The 21,396-nt window shown below is 40.3% G+C and overlaps 1 protein-coding gene across 8 annotated transcripts in view; it reads right to left on the bottom strand.

Moving 5' to 3' along the window:
* Positions 1-21,396, bottom strand: part of ehbp1 (EH domain binding protein 1) — a 175,073-nt gene that overhangs the window by 137,805 nt on the left and 15,872 nt on the right. For all 8 annotated transcript variants that reach the window (XM_047350685.1, XM_047350683.1, XM_047350687.1 and 5 more), the window contains exons 3-5: positions 14,638-14,695; positions 14,457-14,552; positions 8,846-8,899 (exon numbers count right to left, since the gene is read on the bottom strand). In XM_047350685.1, the coding sequence (XP_047206641.1) occupies positions 8,846-8,899; positions 14,457-14,552; positions 14,638-14,695 (208 nt within the window). The remainder of the gene's footprint in view (positions 1-8,845; positions 8,900-14,456; positions 14,553-14,637; positions 14,696-21,396) is intronic.

The following is a 21,396-nucleotide window of genomic DNA, read 5'->3' as shown; positions in this document are numbered from 1 at the left end:
ACCAAAGAAACAACAACATGGTTTTAGCTGAAAAACAGGTAGAAGCAGATTTACTCATTGGATAGAAAAGCAGAATGTTTTCCTTTTCAGAGTCCCGCGAAGCCAAGAATGCAAAAAACACAGCCAGCACATTAGTTCAGACGGTCACACACATTCATGACACTTGTTAAGAAACGCAACCACACAGAAACCTCATGGCAATGGTAGCGGTCAGTCAGCAGACCGACCATGTGACAGGCTGGTGTGGTCTGGATTAGGGGCCAATAAGCCTCTTAGGGTGACAGCATGGACCACCCGGCCTCCACAGTCACCTACAACCTACAAACATACCCACACACTGGCCTGACATACAACTAACTGGACATACAGCCAAATATCAACTCCAGCAGACAAATCACAAGTCTTACAAACACAGAGATGAAATAAAAGCATTTACATAAACATTTTGAACTTGTATTTCAGGTTGCTCCAAACTGTTAGGGAGCGTGTGCACTATTTTCTTATTTAGATGATGAAAAAAAACTGTTTATGCATTCCAAACAAAACACAGCGTAGTTTTGTGTGTGTGCCTCCTATGTGGTGTGTGTGCCTGCACAGGAGGGAGTCTGAGCGTGGGGGGTAATCACAAGCATCTGTCCTCTCTCCTCATGGCAATTAATTAGATTAAATTAATTTGTAAAGCATGTGTGGACGTGTGATCAAATACTAAAAAAACCTCCCGCCTTCTTACGCCCACCCACACAGGAAATAATGTACATTCTCTGAGCTTTGAACTATGAAGAACATTTTAGTTTAAATTAGCATTGCAGGCACATACAAACAACTGAAGTGAACATGCTGTTTCCTCTGACACAATAAATGAACCCTATTGAGTTCTAACAAGTATTAAAAAAAAGGGAAATGAGCAAAGGTGAAAACTTTGGTGACACACGCGTGCACACAGGCACAAATTAATCCCAATTTGTCGGCCACGGCATGGGAGAAACTTTTGGGATTTCATACTTCATACCAGCTTTTGTCACCTTTGCGTGAATAGCCGAGGGTTGAAATAATTGTGTTTTTCTTCCCCGAGGCCCAGTCAGCGCTCACAAGCCACTGGCCTACGTAATATGTTCCAGACAGGGAGAGGGGAGGGGGGCAAAGTGGCTTTGGGTACAACACAAAAAGAAAAGGTGTGTGTTTGGGAAGGTGTGCCTAATGTTGAAGAAAGAACACTGCCTTCTCTTCTCTCATTCTGTTTCAAATAAATGAGGTTTGGAAAAATCTAACAATAAATTTAGCACATTGATTTAGTATGCAAAAATACCTTGGTGAGAACCAACTGTTTGTGTGCAACAGTTGTACACTATTTTACCAGGTTAGAGCACACAGAGAAGGGTTGTGAAAATAATCAATATTTCAATATAATCGATTCTAGAAAAATTTATTATTCAAAGATACTCATTTGCATAAAAATCAATATAAACTGTTCCTATTTCCCAAACTGTCGGACTTCTTCTGGCAGCTGTGCTGCAATAACAGAGACACTCTAGCTAGCTACAGGCTAATGCAACAGGCTAATGCTGCGACACTGATGTTTGAGTGCAACTTATAAAATGGTTATTAAAGCTCCTGTATCTGCAACAGTGAAGTAGTAAACCACCTGGACGACATAAGCTCATGTTATCTGTTTAAATATTAGCTTCACGGACAGAACAGTGACGATGTCCTGATGGTCTGAGTTCCTCCGTTGAGATGCACTTCCCAGGCGCGCAGTTCTGGACCATGCAACGCTCCATTCTACTGCGGTACGAACTAACGCAGGAAAATCTTAATCAGCAGATGGCTCAGTTAGCTATAAAATACTGAAGCAATAAAACAAGCCAGTGTGCCCCCCTCAATTACTCCTCACTTTAGTTTTAAAGGCATTGGAGGCTAATTTTGCTAATGATAACACAGGTTATGGTGGAGCCTGATTGAAGCTAACAGAATGGAAATAAATAGGAACCCATAGCAAGCTACCCTGCTGCTGTAGCTGATCACAGCAAAATCTGTAAAATTACCAGAAAGACAGAAATTGTACTGTTTTGCCAACCAGGGAATTGAAACTTGAAAATCATTTAGTTTTTAAACAAGAGCACAGTTGTCCCTATTGGTTTTCCCCTAATTAAGCAAGTTAAAATACTGTCATACTGTAAGCAATCATATTTTCAAAAAATGTTGCTGTGGTATCAAAACTGATATAGTATTAGTATTAGTATAGTAAAGAGAAAGGGATCTTTGCAAGCGCTCTTTAAAGTAGAGGTGCACACATTTTTATGTGTCATGTATCACAATATGTCCTAAATACAATTTCATTTGATGTCAGTTATTTACATGATGACTCAAGTGCCTTAAATATTTAAAAATGCAGGACCTGAGATCTAGGTGTGAATTTGTAGACTGCAATTAATGAAAGAGTGTCCCCATCCTTATGTGTATTTACTGACTGTACGAGGTTAATATACCATCTGAAAGGCCTGCTCTGAATCATAGTATTCTGGTTTCTTAGTCTGGGCTACAGTAAACCATACCTCTGGAGCTTGATACACTATAAAAAGAAGATCCTGCTTTCCAAGCCATTATGCCAGTATGAAAACTTGTTTCTGCGTATCAAACTGCATTTTTTGATACACAGGAACCCTAACCTCAAAACACTGCACAGTAAGAATAATAAAACATTTATGATCGTTGAAACCTGTTTTAAACTGGCTGTCAAACAGCAGAGCATCCATGCACGGTCAGAAATGCGTTCTCTCCTCGGTGACATTGATGTAATGTGCACAAAAAAACTGTTGAAGTAGGACCTGAAGGGTAAAAGATGGGGGAGGAGCAAGGAGAGTGGGCTTTGGAGTCTCTATCGCTGTATATTCAATGTATTCTGATATGATAGCTTCTCGCTTTAAATACAACAGCCCTCTGTGTGTGTCGGTGCACGTTATTTAAATCCTCTCACAAAGCTTTGAAGACGAGAGAAGTTGGTCTCCAATCTCCAGCTTTGGCTGATATGCAAACGCAGAGAGAATACACACAGGCATGCATACACACATTAAACCCCCGCCACTATACACACACAAAAGGGCCTCTTAGCACAATGCCTTCAAATATAGCTGTCCAATCTTTTGGCTCTCAATTTGCCCACCTTTTTGATAATATGTAGCTGTTTGAAAAAGGGTGAAAGGCAAGGGTGGCATGCAATTTAGAGATACTACTGTGGAGCCATTTGCAGCCATGCACCTCTCTCCGTTGCTTTCTCCCCTTCGCTCACTCTCTCGCTCTCTTTCCATCTTTTGATTATGTGATTTGCCTTGTCAGACGAACAAATAGAGGAGGGAAAAAGGTAGTGTTTGACACTACCTTTTTCAATGACAAAATACAATCTAGACAAGGCCAGTAATTTGACAGAGAGGGATTAGCCTAGCACGAGGTTGGGCCTCAAGATTAAGACGAAGCCAGAGCGCAGGGATCTTGAATTTCATCATCTTCAGTGCTTGGGCACAATGGCGTATTCTTCCGCTTTTCTCTTCTGCCGTCTGATGAGGGGTCAGGAGAACTCACCTCTCCTCTTCTTCGGTTCCTTCTACTAAGAGCGGCACTTATGACTGCTTTCAGGGCACATTTCCCGACTTATACCCGAGTGGCGGGGTACCTCAGAAGATCAAAGCTGTACGTATTTGTGAACAAACAATCACAGTTGGGAAATAAATGGCTAATTTTGTATATGTAAAAAGTCCTAATGATGTCAACCCGTCATCGGAAATCTCCAAATAACACAGAAGACAGCAGAGGCACATGAGGCTGAATTATCTAGAGACAAACATTCAACTCGCATAAAAACATGAGCAAACAGAATTAATCAGAGCTGCGTGAATAAAGGTTCATGCAGACCATTGTGCTAGGCTGCCCTCTTGTGGTGGTGAATGTATACAGTTTCCCACATTTCTGCAAATCTACTCTTGTGACACCAGAAACACCTTGCACTGTAAAACGTTTGGACCCACTCATTGTAGGCGTTGATTTCATAATGATTTTAAGTTCTTCATGATTTAGTAGAAATGTTCCATTCCCAAGGTGGAATGACTTCACAAAAACTTATCAGACGCAGTTGGAATTTACTGCTACAAACTACACCTAACGGCTCAACTACTTTTATGTTTCCTGGTTGATATTTCTAAGTTGAGAAGTATCTTAGCAAGCAGTGCTTGGACCACACTGCCATCTAAAACTTCTGGTATAATTCTGGTTGAAAATTTCAGCAAACTGCTTGGCAGACTTAGTGGCGTTTATTTAAATTGGTTGCTATCTTAGTATGGACCTGGCTCTTAATCATAGTTCACAAATGTTAAAAATAGGGCTGAGGTTGGGGCCATCGCAGAAGTTTAGCCTATTTATCAGGTCCAAACCCAGTTTCGATACAAGTCTGGGATCAGTGTCCTGTTGGAAAAACCAGGTGCGTTTCAGTTTAAACCGTCTGACCTTAAATAGGTCAGAATGATCAAGAGCAACCCGGGAACCCCCTAACCTCAAGCCGACTCTAAACTGGAAACTGTTGGATCACCAGTCTACAGTGGAGTTTCACATCGCTGTGGACTGACAGTGTTTCACCTTCACAGCTGCTTACATGAACAAGCGTGTGTAGATATTTCAGCTTGTATGATCTGACTCTGTATGGATTGAAGAAATCTACAAGAACCTCTGCATCCAATTCTGGTTTATAAAATTCATTTAGGGAAGCGTACTGCATCATCATTGCACCGTGAAAAAAACAACAGTTCAAGTGCTTCATTAAAAAGACCAAAACTGATCTGACTGTCAATACCACGATGAGTGTATCCAAACCTCTGACCCACACTTTAGCCTTCAATCAGGTGACCCTACTGCTGCATCAGGATGTGTGTAGGTTTAAGGGCTGACATGTGGTCATCCAAAAGTAGAAACTATTCTAAATTTCTAAAATTAGAAATAAACCAAAATGTTTTTTTAGAGCAGTCTTAAACGTTTTATAGTATAAAAAAGTTTGGAAAAGGGTCTTGTTGCAAATCTAATTCAACATACAACTTTATTTCTTTCTACCTGATCCAGTTACTATTATCCCAGATCATGAGGAAGTGAAAGAACCCAGCCGTTTTGACTCAGTCTAGTTGAACCTATTAGTAAGCAAAGATATCATAATATTGTGATTTCTACACATAATCCATCAATAGCCGAGCATGTTTTGTTGCTTGCAATCGTAGCCAAAAGCCCTCCACATATGAGTGTGCGAAGGTGTACGGTTACTTTCTCCCTCCCATCATACCTCCCTCCTCTCCGTCCTTCATTCCAGCTGTCAGAAGCCTGGTATGGCTTTGATCTTTCTGTCATTAGTCAGGTATGCAGGGACAGAGGCAAATCTCCAACCTGCCCCTTTTCTCTCCCTTTTATGTGCCCTCTCCCACGCTCCATGCAGAAGACATCGGCTGACCAGTTTGTCTCCTCAAGTCTCTTTCAAAACATAAAGGTGGAGGAATGTGCTGTCATTCGTTACCTTGACGTGTACAGAAAGCGACAGCATCAGTGCACTCGGTTAGCTCGCCTAATGCTTTTTCTTTCCCCGCTGACATTCTTTTAAAGAACTTTTCAGGAGTCTCAGAGGTCAGAGGTCATTTGCTGAGATCAAGTGATGAAACCCTGGTCTAAAGCCACATCAGGCATCATCAGGGAGTATTTCTTTAGAGATTTATAAGCCCTTTTTATTCCTTCCAACAGCAATGCTTTCAGAAGATTAGTGACTGGTAGGAATATCCAAAGTACAACTTTGTTGATCCAAGTGAGAAAGTGTTTGCAAATACTGAGTCTTACCTTTTCAGTCCTACAGCACACGGTTGTAAGTAATACACACTAAATCCACTGATGTTATCAAAAACAACCTTGATTCTTTAACATGACACTTGTCTCGAGAAATAACGAAAACAAGTCCATCCATCTATTTCCATTCCCGCTTCTTCCATATAGGGTCGCGGGGGAGCGGGTGGCCATCTCCAGCGGTCTACGGTTGAGAATTTTATCCAATGGTAGAAATTAGAACCCTCCACCAGCCAAATGCAGGTAAATTACTGACGTAGCAGGTAAATTTGATCACAGCACAAGCCACAGTGGCGACTTTGCAGTCTAAACAGGGGAACAGTGTTTAGTTTCTATACCTGACCTGTTGGGGGCAGTAACACTCTCAGATGTAGCTATATTTGGCCTTCCCCCCTTTCCACCGGCTCGATTTGGCCCTACTCGACTCCACTCGGCTCACTTTGCAAGCATTTTCATTACAGTTTTTTCTGTACATTTACCTACTTTTTTGGTCCCTGCTCCTGAGCAGGTCCGACCGGGGCCGAGTAGGGACAACATGTGACGTGAACAGACTTCTTTTCACTGATTGACCGTGGGACCAGGAGAAATAAGTAGATTTTCGTTGAGACAGTGCAGGGAAAAGTTAATAAAACTCAAGAGCAACTACAATAATATTAAGGACCACAGTGGCCGGAGCAGGTCAAGCATGTAATGTTTACAGTTTATGGGTCATAAACCATGCATGAAGGCTGACAGAAAAGGAAAAAGGACACATCAGCTTTCTGAATTACACGCAGGCAGAGCGCTGTATTTAATAACATCCTAAACCAGCTGATCACACATAAAATCAGCTGTCCAGAGGAACAAACATTTCCCCCAAAACACACAAAACAAAACCACCATGAAACAACGTGTTTGGTTCGGACATTTATTGTCGGTCCTCAAGAGAACCAGCGTCTGCAGGAGGATCAGACTGCCTGCATCGGACCGAACAGGAGGACGAGTCCGTTGAATCTGCAGAGCATGAATATGCAATATCCAACCTAAAACTAACTTCAAAGGTCATAAGTCTGCAGTTTTGCGCTTTTAAGTCCTTGTCCTCGTTATTGCCGTGGATGAGACAAAAACTTCCTCATAAAGCCCAAAATTGTAACTTCTTCAGACAAACTTTGGAGCTTCACCATCCAGACAGCAGCGTCTCTCCTCTCTGCTTCTCCTGCCACAACCCGCTAACATCAGAACTCCTGAGCCTTATTTTCTACGTTCTGGGCTCTGGTCCAGATAATTATCCTAGTGGATCATTTTAGACATAAAAACATTAGACATTCTTGCATATATAGTAATACAAACATTATTAGTATTTATTTTATTTATGTTTTTATTTTCTATTTATTTTTTAATCATTTCACACAGATTACTTTAATGTGAATTAATGTAAATATTTTGCTTAATGAGGCAAACAAGGTTTTTTTGGTTGTTTAAAGTCCCTCTCTTTTCCAGCTTTTCCAGATAAAAATCAGATTAGAAATCAACAAGTGAATATGTGAACTAGACCTGCACAGTATTAGGAAAACATGTGATATGCAATAATGAAGGGCAATGTTGCGATGAAGATATGACTTTTGACAAACAAATACTACTAAACAGCTTTAATGTTTTGTTGCTTTTGGTTTACTGAAAATATAGAACCCAGATACTGAGAAGACTATCTGGCTAATGGGGAAAAAAAACAACTAATTCATTATTTATGACAAAAAAAAAAAAAAAAAAAAAGGGTCTACTGAAAAAGTTGTATCTTGATACATCCTGCTGTTTAGGCAGTGAGACATAAACATAAATATTTACTGCAAGCCAAGCCGTTGTTTACTATAATGAAAACATTGTTATTGCAATAACAAAACATTTGGGATATACTGTCCAGTCCCACTGTAAAAATAAAAAACTGAATATTTAACGGTGTTTCCTAATTATTCCAAAACTATAGGGCTGCATGATATCAGTAAAACTTTATTGTTGAATATTGCATCAACTATATCGACCACCATGAACCCACAGTTCCCTCACTTTTCTCTTCATTTTCTGTTACCATGATGTTCCTACGTCTCCCAGTTAGCTTTAGCATCTTAGCCCCTAAAATATACATTGGATGATGGCATTAAGGTGGGAAAAGACCTTTAAACTACATGCAGACTGTGAATGCATCACACCTGAATAATAATATTATCCAAATATTGCATGACCAAACAGAGAAAAGTGAAAATGAATCGTTTACCAGTGTCAAAGTGTATCGCAGATTTAAAAAGGGTTTAAATTGTCCATAATACGGCTCCTCCCATTCTAAGGAACCAGCATGTTTATTTTAAAAGCTGCTGCTAAATTCAGCAGGTGTTTACACTAGCGTTGGCATGATTCTCCCTACTTTGTACATTAGCAGAATAGTAACGCTGTAGACTGATTTTATGCAGGACTGTCAATACACTCAACTGTGTTCTCTACAAAATAACAATTAATAACTACATGTTACAGATAACGTTATAACTGTAATCATCAATGTTAAGATTATTTCCGCAGCAGTGGGTATAAGTATTGCTTCCTTTGTGTCAATACTGTGATAATGTGGTATTTTTCCTCAATGTTATTATACCGTAACTAAGAGTTTCACCCAACTTTAAGCAGCATGTAGTGACATCCAGTAACCACATGGTGGCAGAAACAGCCCAAATATAAAAATATGTTCTTGTGGACTCAGTCTGACATGGATCAGACCAGAACATTTGCTGCTATCCACAACTGCCATCTGTAACTTCACATCCTAACTTTAGACCCTTTCTGTTCCAGAACATAAAACAACTTTTCAGCGCCTTCCTATTGTTTTATTGGTGCCAAGACTTTCATTTTTCTATTTCACTTTAACTTAAAGGTTGCTGTCAAATCCAATTGTGCAGAGCACATAAATCATATGATGCAAATATTTATTAAAATCCGGGGAATAATACATAATACTCACATTTTCGATGACAAATGTCCACTCCTTGTCCTCAAACTCTTCTGCATGAGGATCCTGTAAAGGCAGGAATATTAGTCATTAAGCTAGTATTTTCCATTTATTTATGTTTTTATTTTACAGAAGTACTATTAGAAGTCTAACTCATGCTCAGAAGAACACTTACTGGTGCTCTGCAGTCTTAGCTTTCTGGTTTACCAACTACCTGAAATAAATAAGTACCGTGTTTGTTTTTATATACATGTCTACTGCATGAAAGTCTCAAGCCAGGGGTGTACAAAATGTGGCCTGGGGACCATTCATGGCCCTCTAAATGATTCGTCAGCAGCCTGGTTGATGAAGATAGACTTTTTATGTTTGTAAGGGTGACATTTTCACAGACAAATAAAATCTCCTTAAAATAAAAAGACATTTTATGTAAAACACAAAATGCTTCTCATTGATTAACCAGGTTTCTGCATTCATCATAATTTCGAAGAAAATAGAACCACAACTATCCAGCAATGTTTACTGAGAAGCAGACGTCTGCTAAGAAAACAAATTAGCCAAATATTTGGGAACTGTATGCCTGACCCTTTTTATAGTTTGCATCTACAATGATCTACAGATCCTTTTCGTAAAAAATTGAATATTTTGTTCGTTTCAATCCAAACTCTTGCGTGTTTAGTTTGTTACCGAGTGCAGAAAAAGATGAAATTTTGAGGCCCGCAGTACATTGAACTTGTTGATTTTGGCCGTCATGGCAAAATGTTCGGACACCACCGCCTTAAGCTGCCCTTGAAAAACTGCAACTCTGAAACGTAAAACATTTTTTATGTATTCCAATTCTTTAAGCAGAGTAGTCAGATTGGGTTAAACATCTCTAGGAACATCCCAGTCCGACTTCCCGTCTCTCTCACACAAACTGGTGAGAATGGAGCCTAACGGAGAAAAGGCAAGAGACTGAAAGCAGCCGTTTCTTGTGCTGCTGTGGGGTACCTTCAGCAGGCGAATGCATAAATAGAAGCAAATATGCACAAACCGACACAAATCACTGATTTACACGAATGTTCCAGGAGCTTGATGAACACTGTTAAAGATTAAATCAGGGTTTTCCATATTAGGACACCCTGGCTTGGAAAGGTTCACCTTCCAGCAGGTCAACTGTAAACATATGGCGAGATCTATAAATAAATGATTTGGATCATAGCATGGTCATTTGTTAGAATAGTCTAGTCAAAGTACAGGCCTTAAAACAATTGAGAAATGTGTAGCAAATCTCAAAAACTGCTGATCATGGACACTATCAATCCAAACTGATTGAGCCTAGGATACTTTGCAAAAAAAAAGGAGATGATTTTAGTCCCTAGACATGGAAATGTCGACAAGACTTCCAGCTTTAATTACAAAAAGTAGTAATTCAAGTAATGTCAGTGTGTACTCTGTTTCATGTTGCGCTGACCATAATGAAACCGCCTCTCACCTGTCCCCACAGAATTACCATACAATAACAAGAACAAAGAATCCTGGACGTTTTTCAAGAAAACGTTGAGGACAATTTAATGTTAAATAAATGATTGATCAACTTATTTTGATGTGGTTGCTTTTCACAGTTCAATAAGCAATTTCCATCAGTGTTTAGAGCTTTTATTGTCTGGCAACATGTATAAACATCCCCAGGGAAATCAATACCACCCCAGTCTTGAGTCCTAAACACAAAGAGGTGATTGGTCCAAACGACCCCTTAAATTCCATTATTTCACAAGCACACAAACTGCTTCTGACAGCTATTAGTAACCATCTCTATTGCCTGCAGTGCTGCTAAATATAACCTGCAGGTAGGTAAGGATCTAATTTCCACGTATTTGTCTTCATGTACCTGTTTTGACACCAATAAGGATTTTTACAGGCAACGTATTTCCATAATGTTTTCTCTTCTTGTGCATCCCATCTGCTGAGAAAATGCATTTGCCATGATTTACACAAACAAGTCAAATCCTGTAAACACGAAGGGCTAAACACGATATCGGACTATTCCAGATACCCATCTGCACTCTGTTTGTTGACACTCATTCTGCCGTCAAGGTTAATTTTTATTTGCAGTCTTTACTTGTGATTTACAAAGTTCAGCCGAGGTTGTGTGCTGATGCACATCTCGCTGTTGTGCACCCTGCTGACTCAGCTGCTTTCACTGCTGAGCCTCAGGCCAGGCAGGACTATGAATATATCTGCGAGGGGCTGTTTTCACCAATGATGTTTATTAAAGCCATCATTTGTTTTAGGTAACATGAGGAGTAACATCAACCCTGCATTCCTTTGCATTTCTCTGCAGGTTTTTAGACCTGCACTAACACTGAATGATCAAGTCACGTAGCTCTGTAACCAACCAGTAAAACTCTACAGAGGACTTCTGGGTAAATAGGCTTAATGGAGCCGACAAAGCTGCTCACACACAGAACAGAGAAAAGGTTAAAGGTAGCAAACACTACGCAGCATGGAATGTGTCACTGGTTAATTTCTTTATAATATGGTTGGACCAATTTAAATTATAGGGAGTTTAGTTCAAAAAGCTACGAGAATTATAATAAATTGAGGGATTCTCTAGATTTTGTTTTAGTGTTTGTCGACCAACACAAACCACTCTGTGAAGAAACCAGATTGCAAGGCCAGGAAAAGCTAGCAGGTAGGACACTGGTTTGTTTGTTTGTTTTATTCACAGATATCTGGAGACGCAGTCACAAGATTTGTCTCGATGGTTAAGAAGCTCTGCAAAAGTCTTGTTTCTCAACTGTCTCAAAAAACAAGAGCTTAACCTCTTAAGCTTCTTTTTGTTCTATGTTTATTGCTCCAACTTCCCTTACTTAAACATAGACATGAATCAGAAAAATGCAGGAAGTAAACAAAATGGATTCACCGGACGTCTCGGCCTCTGCTTCCTGATTGGTGGGATTTTACATGAAAGACGTGGAGATAACTTTATTCTACTGGCTCTAAGGATGAAAAGGAGGGGTCATTTGTGCAATTTGGCCAATCCAAACTTGAGTTATTGGTGTGCGTAATGTAGATTGTTATTTTTAAACATTAAGTACGTTGTACCACAAGGCGCAGTCGCTACCGCTGTTACGCACCAGACTTTCCTACCTCTGGCTGTTTATGCGCTGTGGTTATCATTTCGCGTGTTTTGAGCGTTTGTTTTTGAAACACAATGGCTTCCCGCACAAAGTTCTACACCGTCGCTGAAGCTTTGGACCTAATTACAATCGACTGCGGTACTGAAGTCTGTGCAGAGGATTCCTCATCTGAAGACGAAGACCTTATTTATCCCGGCAAGATCAACGATGAGGTGGATTATGCAGTTCTGCCGCTTGAAAGGTATCTAATTTTAGTTTTAGTGGGAAATACTTTTAAAGATAGATTTTCTTTATACACTAGTGCTTGGTGATGTCCCGTAATAAATGGATTTGTAAGCCACACAGTGGAAGATAGCAATGAAATGTTTGCATCTGTTATTAGCCCCGACACCTCCACCCCCACCTGCCCGGTAAACAAAGGTGTTGTGAACACCTAGTGGGCATTAAATTGAAGTTATTTTATTTTTAGCGATGCTGTTACGTATTTTATTGCGAAGATTGATTTTTTTTTTTTACACTGGTGCTTCCTGTTCAATAAATGTGCTCCAGTATGATGCAACACAGCATTTTCTTGTTCTATTGAAAATTATTAAAAAATAAATGCGGGTAATAAAAACAAAAAAAAAATCAAAACAGGCTGTTTTAGACATGTAAAGTAAAAAGTAATGTAATTTATTAAATTTTTCAAGTAAAAACACAAGAAATCTCCACTTTTGCAGAAGGTGCCGAAATGTGCCATATGGTGCCAAAAGGAAAAATGCCTACGAATGTCTTTACTAAAACCTCTGTAACTTTGCTTTAGTTTACCTCAGCTGCATGAACCTTTGCACAGGTAATGTCCACAAGTGGATTTAGGGTTTTCTAAAGTTTGTAGCCTTCCTTGTGATATTTCTAAAAGATTTATATACTGTACAATGCAGGAAAAATTCTGGCGAGCGAAAAAAATCGTCATTTTTTTTCTGTGTGCCATCCTCATTATCTCATCATTATCTACTGTGATATTTACACTTCTGATTAAATCCCCAGAGTGTTACCTTTAATTTGACACCAAGCTTATTTAAATAGAGTTTTTAATTGCTGAGAAAAACTCAGTTACATTTGGCCATGTAATTTTGAGCACAAACTTGACAATAACGCTTTGGGTTACAAGAGGTTAATAGAGTTAATAAAGAACATACATGCGACAGAAAGTGAAAGACCATCACAATCTCATCGAAACCTAGATACAGAGCTGGTCCCATTTATTGCTGTCCCTGGTTATGATTTGTAAAAAGCCTTGAAATAAATAATCTTACTGATGTAGCATCGGCTCACCATGTAAAACTTAGAAAAATAAAACCTTTACTTCATGTAAATTTATTCAGTGGAGGACTGAAATCCCACACTAATAAAGAACTGTTTTTAAAGAAATCAATGTGGAACAATCATTTGTACTCTAGTAATAGGGCAGAGCTTGCAAACAGATCTGTGACTATTTCTTGTTGCAGAATCTGTTTAGATCTTCCACAGCCCTGGCTTCTCTCTTCTTCTCAACTCACCCTACAGACAATCTATAGGATTCAGACGTCGGGACTGAGATGGCCGTGGAAGGACAATGATGTCATGTCTAGTGAGCCATTTCTGCGTTAATTTGGCCATATATTTTCCGTTCATTATTGTGCCAAAGTCCCAATGACAACAGAGTCTTCCAGATTTGTATTAAAAATCTCCTGGTATTTCAAAAAGTCCATGATTCCACGTAATAACAAGGCTCATGGCCGACTGAAAGCTAAACTGGCCAACGGCATCACAGCTTCTCCACCATACTTAACACTGTGCTTGAGACGCTGTTCCACATTTTAAAAACACCTGGAGTGTTTGCTGCTGAAAAGCTCACATATTGTCTCCGCGGTAACTTCAGTAATTTGATTTCCATTTACCAGCGGTAAGAAGAAATGAGCTGTGGTGTCGTTTCATATTTATACCCCGGGAAAACAAAGTCATGAATTACTAGTTAGTAAATTCCTGATCAGCTTAGTAAAAGAAAAAGACAAATGAAAGAAAATGCTACATTTACATTCATTTCAGAGGGAATTGTTAGAAGTGCCACCTGTGAGTTTGTTAAAAACTATTGCTAACAGGGACTTTTCACCCAACTGAACAAATTTAAACAAATTAAAGCTTGCTACTCCAATATAATACAAATTCATTCAATAGTTTCATCTTTACCAGGGGTGCCAATAATTTCTCCAGCACTGTGTGTAGGTTTTTATGTTGGGAGGCCTGTTTGAGGCAAAGAGCTGAAACAGGACACTGAACAGTGAGCTGGTCTGTCAACACAGAGACCCTGGCATGTTTAAGTAAGCCAGGCACCTTGGAACATCCTGTGGATTAAGGAATGTCATTTACAGACAATTACATAAGCAAATGTATGCAGAAAAATGTACATATACACATGTTTTGTTTTAGAAATGTTTTTTGTTATATATGTTTTTAACTACAGCCTAAAAACAGCAGTAGTTTACCTTAAAGAGAGTGACAGTAATCTCAATGTTCTCTGGTACCGGCCACACTACAACTCCTCTGTATGGGTTTTTGATGCCGGGCTGCCAGCTATGGGACTACAGGACACGGAGAGAAAAGAAAAACATCATTTTCTAAATTATTTTGTATTTTGTTGCCATTTACTATCTATGAAACACCAACCTTAGATGACTTCCGACGACTTCTACGTGTCCAAACCACTACCAATTTATCTGGTTGCCTGTAAAAAAAGAAAAACAAAGAATTAGTGGAAAAGGCAAAGGATGTTTATCAGTGCAGTCCTCTAGGACTTAAACATCAGTATTTGACTGTCAAACAGAGCATTTACCCTATTGTCTTTACTTATAAAGCCTCAACAAGTTATCAAGAACATAAACCCCATTTGCACACAAGTACACACAACAGCACAGTCTCGCTGCATGAATAAATCACTTTATCACTTTATCTCTGGACTGCAGCACATAAAACAGGAATTAGTCTCAAACACAAATGCTGAAATATACAGTGGCTTAAGTACTACAACAGTCACTTTCTTAAAGCAGCTCCACAAAAGCAGTTATGCCAACATATTGGCATAACTAAGTATTCATTCCTGTTTAACGTTCGTCATATTTTTGTCCAATGATATCAAGTGGCACTTTTTCATCCTTCGTCTCTTTTCATTTGGGCCTCAAAAACTCACTGTGACTTGAAGCATTTTGTGTTAAAATGCTACAAGTCTTGTAGCACAATTTCTTGTGCTGTGTCACATGAGCACCTACTGCTGTCAGACTGCCCAACAAGCCTAATATTGCACTGGCATGCAGTATGAGAGTTTATAATGCTTCCAATATACGAGTCAACAATTGCTGCACTTCAAACGGTCGGTTGTGATATCTTTATTCTGCAAGCGGATATCGCAGGGGGGATTTATTCGCAATATATTGTGCTGCCCTAATAACACAAACAGACTTCATTATATTTTATGAGGTAGACAAACACAAGGTAGTGCTTAGATGTAGAAAGGAAGAAAAGCAATGAATAGTTTGTAAACATGTTTACAAAGGAAATCTGAAAGGTGTGGCCTGCATTTGTATTCAAGTATTCAAGAAACTTTCAGTATTTGACCAAAGAGCAGAATAATATACACAGTTAAATGGTGAAGCTGAAATTTGCTTTTTAAAGTACTAAATACATATGTAAAGCATGAGGTAGTCCTTAATATTGTACCAATAAATGAATGAAAATATTGCACCGTTGGTGGGTATTTAGTGTTTAGTGCAGATCAGTGGGTAGTGAAGAGAACGAGCGAGAGCAAGAGAGCGAGCGAGAGAGAGAGAGAGTCTACAGAGTGTGGCTCGAGTTCAGCAGTCATGACCAGCCTCTTGAAGCACTTATTGATTACCAGGGTTAGGGCTACGGGTCGGTAGTCATTTAAGTACGTCACTGTGGAACACTTAGGGACAGGGACAATGGTGACAGTCTTTAAGCAGGTGGGTACAGATGCCAGTGAAACTGAGGTGCTGAAGATGTCCGCCAACTAGATCCAGTCTAGTCTCAAGTCTCTAACAGTCTTTAAAAAGGTTTCTTCCAGGATTGCCTGTGTTTAGCTCCAAGCATCTTCCCATCAGCTATGACCAACTTCCCTGAAGCAGCAACCATGTTTCACCATGGAGATTTTTGTGTTGGACCAGAGTAAAGAACCTGTCTCATCAGGGGCTAGAGACAGGCTCTTGGGGAACAACAGCCATTAAATACCTGAGGACTAAAATAACAAACTGTCTCTGACCTTCCTGAAGTTTATTTTGAAATCCCTCCTCACACAGTGTAAGTAGGTCAATGCTCCGCTTACAGGTTTGCCCACATCTTATTATTCTCCCCAGAATCTATAAATATGAGTTTCAACTCAGTCATTTACCACCATCATTCAACATACCCAGGTGGCGTTAATAAATCTTGCTTTAAAAGCTGTGTTCATTTCCTTGTTTTCCAGCTGCTGGTGCACATGAGAGATCAGCTGATCAGGACTGTGAAGCATTCACAAGCACCGCTGGTCATTTAAATAAGCGTTAAAAAATCAGACTAAATTATATTGGAGTATCTATTTGCAGGGATACTGGGAAAAATAATTTCATTTGTCTGGTTAAATTGAATGAAGGGGAATGATCAAACAACGTATGAATGAGACATTTATAATGACGTGGCTCAGACTTGGCTCTCAGGTGGTGAAAAAGCAAGTAGATTCTTTTACAGTTATGAACTTGCACCAGCCCTGGTTAAGAACTGGAACCTCTTTGGTGGAAAAGCCCTAAAAGTTCAGTTCTGGCCTGATCTGATCAGAGCACCTCGTTGCATGTTTGTTGTCTCCCCTATATGGCTTGTGGACAACTTTAAAAACTGGACATCTTACAGCCTTCTTCTTGCCCATTTATAATAAATGCCACATTTCTAAGTGTGCATGAGTAGTAATTAAATTGACAGATTCTTCCACCTGAGCGGTAAATCTTTGCAGCTCCTCCTGACTCACAGTGGACCTCTTTTCTGAAAATTCTCTCCATGCCCAGCCTGTCAGTTGAAGGCCATGTCTGGGTAGATTTGCAGTTGTCCCCTACTCTCTCCACATTCAGATGATAGATTGAACAGTGCTCTACTGTGTTTAAGGTTTGGAATATTGATTTATAATCTAATCCTGCTTTAAACTTCTCTGGGTATTGGTTGCACTGGGTTTTCTTTAGGGTTGTAAGATTAAAAGGGGCTAATACATATGCAAGAGACATTTCTTTTAGATTTTTAATTGTAAAATATGGTCTATGACAAATTTTCAATAAAATACAATAATGTTTATGGTTGTGTATGGAGTTTAATGCAACTGCAATACCACAAGTATTACTATTAACAAATAATCTTTGCCAGTTTAACACTGGATTAACTGTGTCTACATGAACCCTTAAGTCATCAACTCTTAAAGAAAAAAACACCAAAGCAGCTGTTATAGAAAACAATGAGACAGTGTACCAGAGGCAGAACACAGAAAGGAGAGCATCGAGAGAATGACAAAACAATTTCAGCCTTGAGAAGAGGCCCCTCACAGAAAAGCTATTGTTCATCAACACATGCTGTCTCAGTGCACACAAATACAAATATCAGCCACTGGTTTTCCCTTTGTGTAGTATTTTCTCTGCTATGAGAAAAATGTAGACCATTTGTCTGCAGGCAAAAGTGATTTTACCACCATTTTTGATTTTCCCTCCAACTTCAAGGCTGCATGTCCCTGTATGTAGCAGAAAACCACTAAAAGATACCAGAGGGGAAACTCCTATCAGAAGCACCTTTTCCCCTTGGGTCACCCCAAACACACCGTTCCCAGGTAGACATGTCCTCTGATTATGTGTCCTTTAATAAGTCAACCAGGCATCACTAAACCCGTGAATGAAAGCAGGACCATTTATTATGATGGAGCCCCGGCATTCCAGCTCTGACTACATCACTCTGGGTCTTAGTGACATTACAAGGACCGGTTCCAGCAGTCCTAAGAGAAGACACATTGTGGCATGCAGAACAAGCCCACATCACAGCTTAACAGTGCTATACGAAAGGGGATGGTGCCTCCATCATTCTTATACCTGCAGCGTTTCCCCTCCCATCATCCAAGAACACCCCAACAGCCTGCGCCCCCACCCGTTTAAAAAAAAAATTATTACACGTTTGTACATGAACTTAATTGTTTCCAACTTATGGCGGAAGAACATGCCTTCTTAGGTCTTGATGTAAGGAGAAACTTCAGTGTTCCCCTTGTAGTTTTATTGAAGGGGTGGGGTGGAAACGCCTCCCTTCAACAGTCAAGTAACATTTTTGACATACAGTATTCTGTATTGGCCCCTTTTCCATTAGTACCTACTCTACTTGACTCGGCTCTACTCTGCATGAACCAAACCGTGCAGAGTAGAGCCAGCCTATGGCTGCTGTTGAGAGCCAGGGAAGGCTGCAGGCAGCAAGACAAAGTACTCTGGGTAAGTACAGGAGAAAGGGAGGCCATGGAGTGGTACCAAACTGAAGGGTACAAGCTAGAAGACATATGAGGGTAAGCTTAGGCTGCCTAATGCTAGCTTGTTATAGTGGTCATATACACAATAAGCCCAGCGTACAATAATTTAATACTAAAATAGTAATGGTTCTACGTAACCTTTGCTAATGGAAAAGCCTAAAAATTTAATAGAGCCGTATCGAACCAGCTCTGTAAATCAGTGCTTTAGCTCACACCTGCAGCTCAAACAATCTGTCACTGGGCTTTAGATTATAGTGGATATGAAGGCAAATGAAAACTCCATGGTTAGCTCTCTTTGCAAAAATTAAGAAGAAATGGACACCACAACTAAACATTCTAGGTCATTTAAACCACAACATGGGCTTTGTCATCCCCGAGTGTTTCCTGAACATCTTTTGCAGTCGCTGAGTACATTATTGATTTGCTGTTGCAGGAAGAGCCAAAATAATCAGTGGAGAGCGTGGTGTGGAACATTCAAATAGCATTTGTCAAAGTAACATCCAGGTCTCATTGTATTGGATATCCTTGATTGATCAGCACTTCACATCCCAGTGGTCTTAATGCTGTGGCTGATTCTATGTACATAAGGGTGAGAGGAAAAACAATAAATCAATTGGAAAAAGGGCAACCACAAGCTGCAGAGTTGCATCAAATAAACAGACGGATTTTAAAATATGAAAGAAAAGGTAACTATTTTGAGGACCTATGGAATAAATTATCAGTAAAACTAATCCATAAATGTGGACGGCAATGGAATTAAAGGAGCCAGCTGAAACAGAGACAGTGAAATAAGTTGCTGGCTTTAAAAAAAATAAACGATTTAAGCATTAAATGCTGATTAAACCCTTGAAGCTCAGTGCACAGCTGTCCACGGGGATGGTTGGAAGTGCAGGGAGTGTCAGGAAGTAGTGGCTGCCCTGTGTTTCCTGTCGGCAAACAAGGCTGCCACTTTTTTCATACACTGCTCAAAAAAATAAAGGGAAATGAAATATTTTCATTGAATACTTTGTTCTGTACAAAGTTGAATGTGCTGACAACAAAATCACACAAAAATCATCAATGGAAATCAAATTTATTAACCAATGGAGGCCTGGATTTGGAGTCACACACAAAATTAAAGTGGAAAAACACACTAGAGGCTGATCCAACTTTGATGTAATGTCCTTAAAACAAGTCAAATGAGGATCAGTATTGTGTGTGGCCTCCACGTGTCTCTATGACCTCCCTACAACGCCTGGACATGCTCCTGATGAGACGGAGGATGGTCTCCTGAGGGATCTCCTCCCAGACCTGGACTAAAGCATCCGCCAACTCCTGGACAGTCTGTGGTGCAACGTTACGTTGGTGGATGGAGCGAGACATGATGTCCCAGATGTGCTCAATCAGATTCAGGTCTGGGGAACGGACGGGCCAGTCCATAGCTTCAATGTCTTCATCTTGCAGGAACTGCTGACACACTCCAGCCACATGAGGTCTAGCATTGTCCTGCATTAGGAGGAACCCAGGGCCAACCGCACCAGCATATGGTCTCACAAGGGGTCTGAGGATCTCATCTTGGTACCTAATGGCAGTCAGGCTACCTCTGGCGAGCACATGGAGGGCCATGCGGCCCTCCAAAGAAATGCCACCCCACATCATTACTGACCCACTGCCAAACCAGTCATGCTGAAGGATGTTGCAGGCAGCAGATCGCTCTCCACGGTGTCTCCAGACTCTGTCACGTCTGTCACATGTGCTCAGTGTGAACCTGCTTTCAACTGTGAAGAGCACAGGGCGCCAGTGGCGAATTTGCCAATCCTGGTGTTCTCTGGCAAATGCCAAGCGTCCTGCACGGTGTTGGGCTGTGAGCACAACCCCCATTTGTGGATATCGGGCCCTCATACCATCCTAATGGAGTCGGTTTCTAACCGTTTTTGCAGACACATGCACATTTGTGGCCTGTTGGAGGCTATTTTGCAGGGCTCTGGCAGTGCTCCTCCTGTTCCTCCACAAAGGTGAAGGTAGCGGTCCTGCTGCTGGGTTGTCGCCCTCCTACGGCCTCCACCACGTCTCCTGGTGTACTGGCCTGTCTCCTGGTAGCGCCTCCAGGCTCTGGACACTACGCTGACAGACACAGCAAACCTTCTTGCCACAGCTCGCATTGATGTGCCATCCTGGATGAGCTGCACTACCTGAGCCACTTGTGTGAGTTGTAGAGTCCGTCTCATGCTACCACGAGTGTGAAAGCACCACCAACATTCAAAAGTGACCAAAACATCATCCAGAAAGCATAGGTACTGAGAAGTGGTCTGTAGTCCCCACCTGCAGAACCACTCCTTTATTGAGTGTCTTGCTAATCGCCAAAGATTTCGCCCTGTTGTCTATTCCATTTGCACAACAGCTGTGAAACTGATTGTCAATCAGTGTTGCTTCCTAAGTGGACAGTTTGATTTCACAGAAATTTGATTTACTTGGAGTTATATTGTGTTGTTTAAGTGTTCCCTTTATTTTTTTGAGCAGTGTAAAACATATCAAGGCTGGCATTACACATGGTAAAACAAGTTTAAAAACACTGGACTTGGACATTGGTCCATTTCTAAATGTAAAGCTAGTGACTTACTCTTTATGACCAATAAACAGCAGAAAGAGAATGAGTCCATGTGTCTAGAAAAGTTTGTAGTTTGTATGTATCTGACTATTGCTAAGTACTACAAGATATCAACTGAACAGCCAGTTTCTAGTTACTGCTTACATAGTATTCAGAGTTTTTAAAAGGTTATGGTTCCTGTTGTTAGAATGTTTCTATGATTTAATGACCCTTTTACAAAATGCCAAAGAAAGGGCCAGAATGACTAGTTTTCTCTTTCTGAAGCATCGGGCAACACAGCGCACCCCATCCCCCACTCGTCTCTGTACAC

Source organism: Girardinichthys multiradiatus, chromosome 22 (genome assembly GCF_021462225.1).
Source record: "Girardinichthys multiradiatus isolate DD_20200921_A chromosome 22, DD_fGirMul_XY1, whole genome shotgun sequence".
Taxonomy (NCBI): Eukaryota; Metazoa; Chordata; class Actinopteri; order Cyprinodontiformes; family Goodeidae; genus Girardinichthys; species Girardinichthys multiradiatus.
This window is presented reverse-complemented; position numbering and strand designations above follow the sequence as displayed.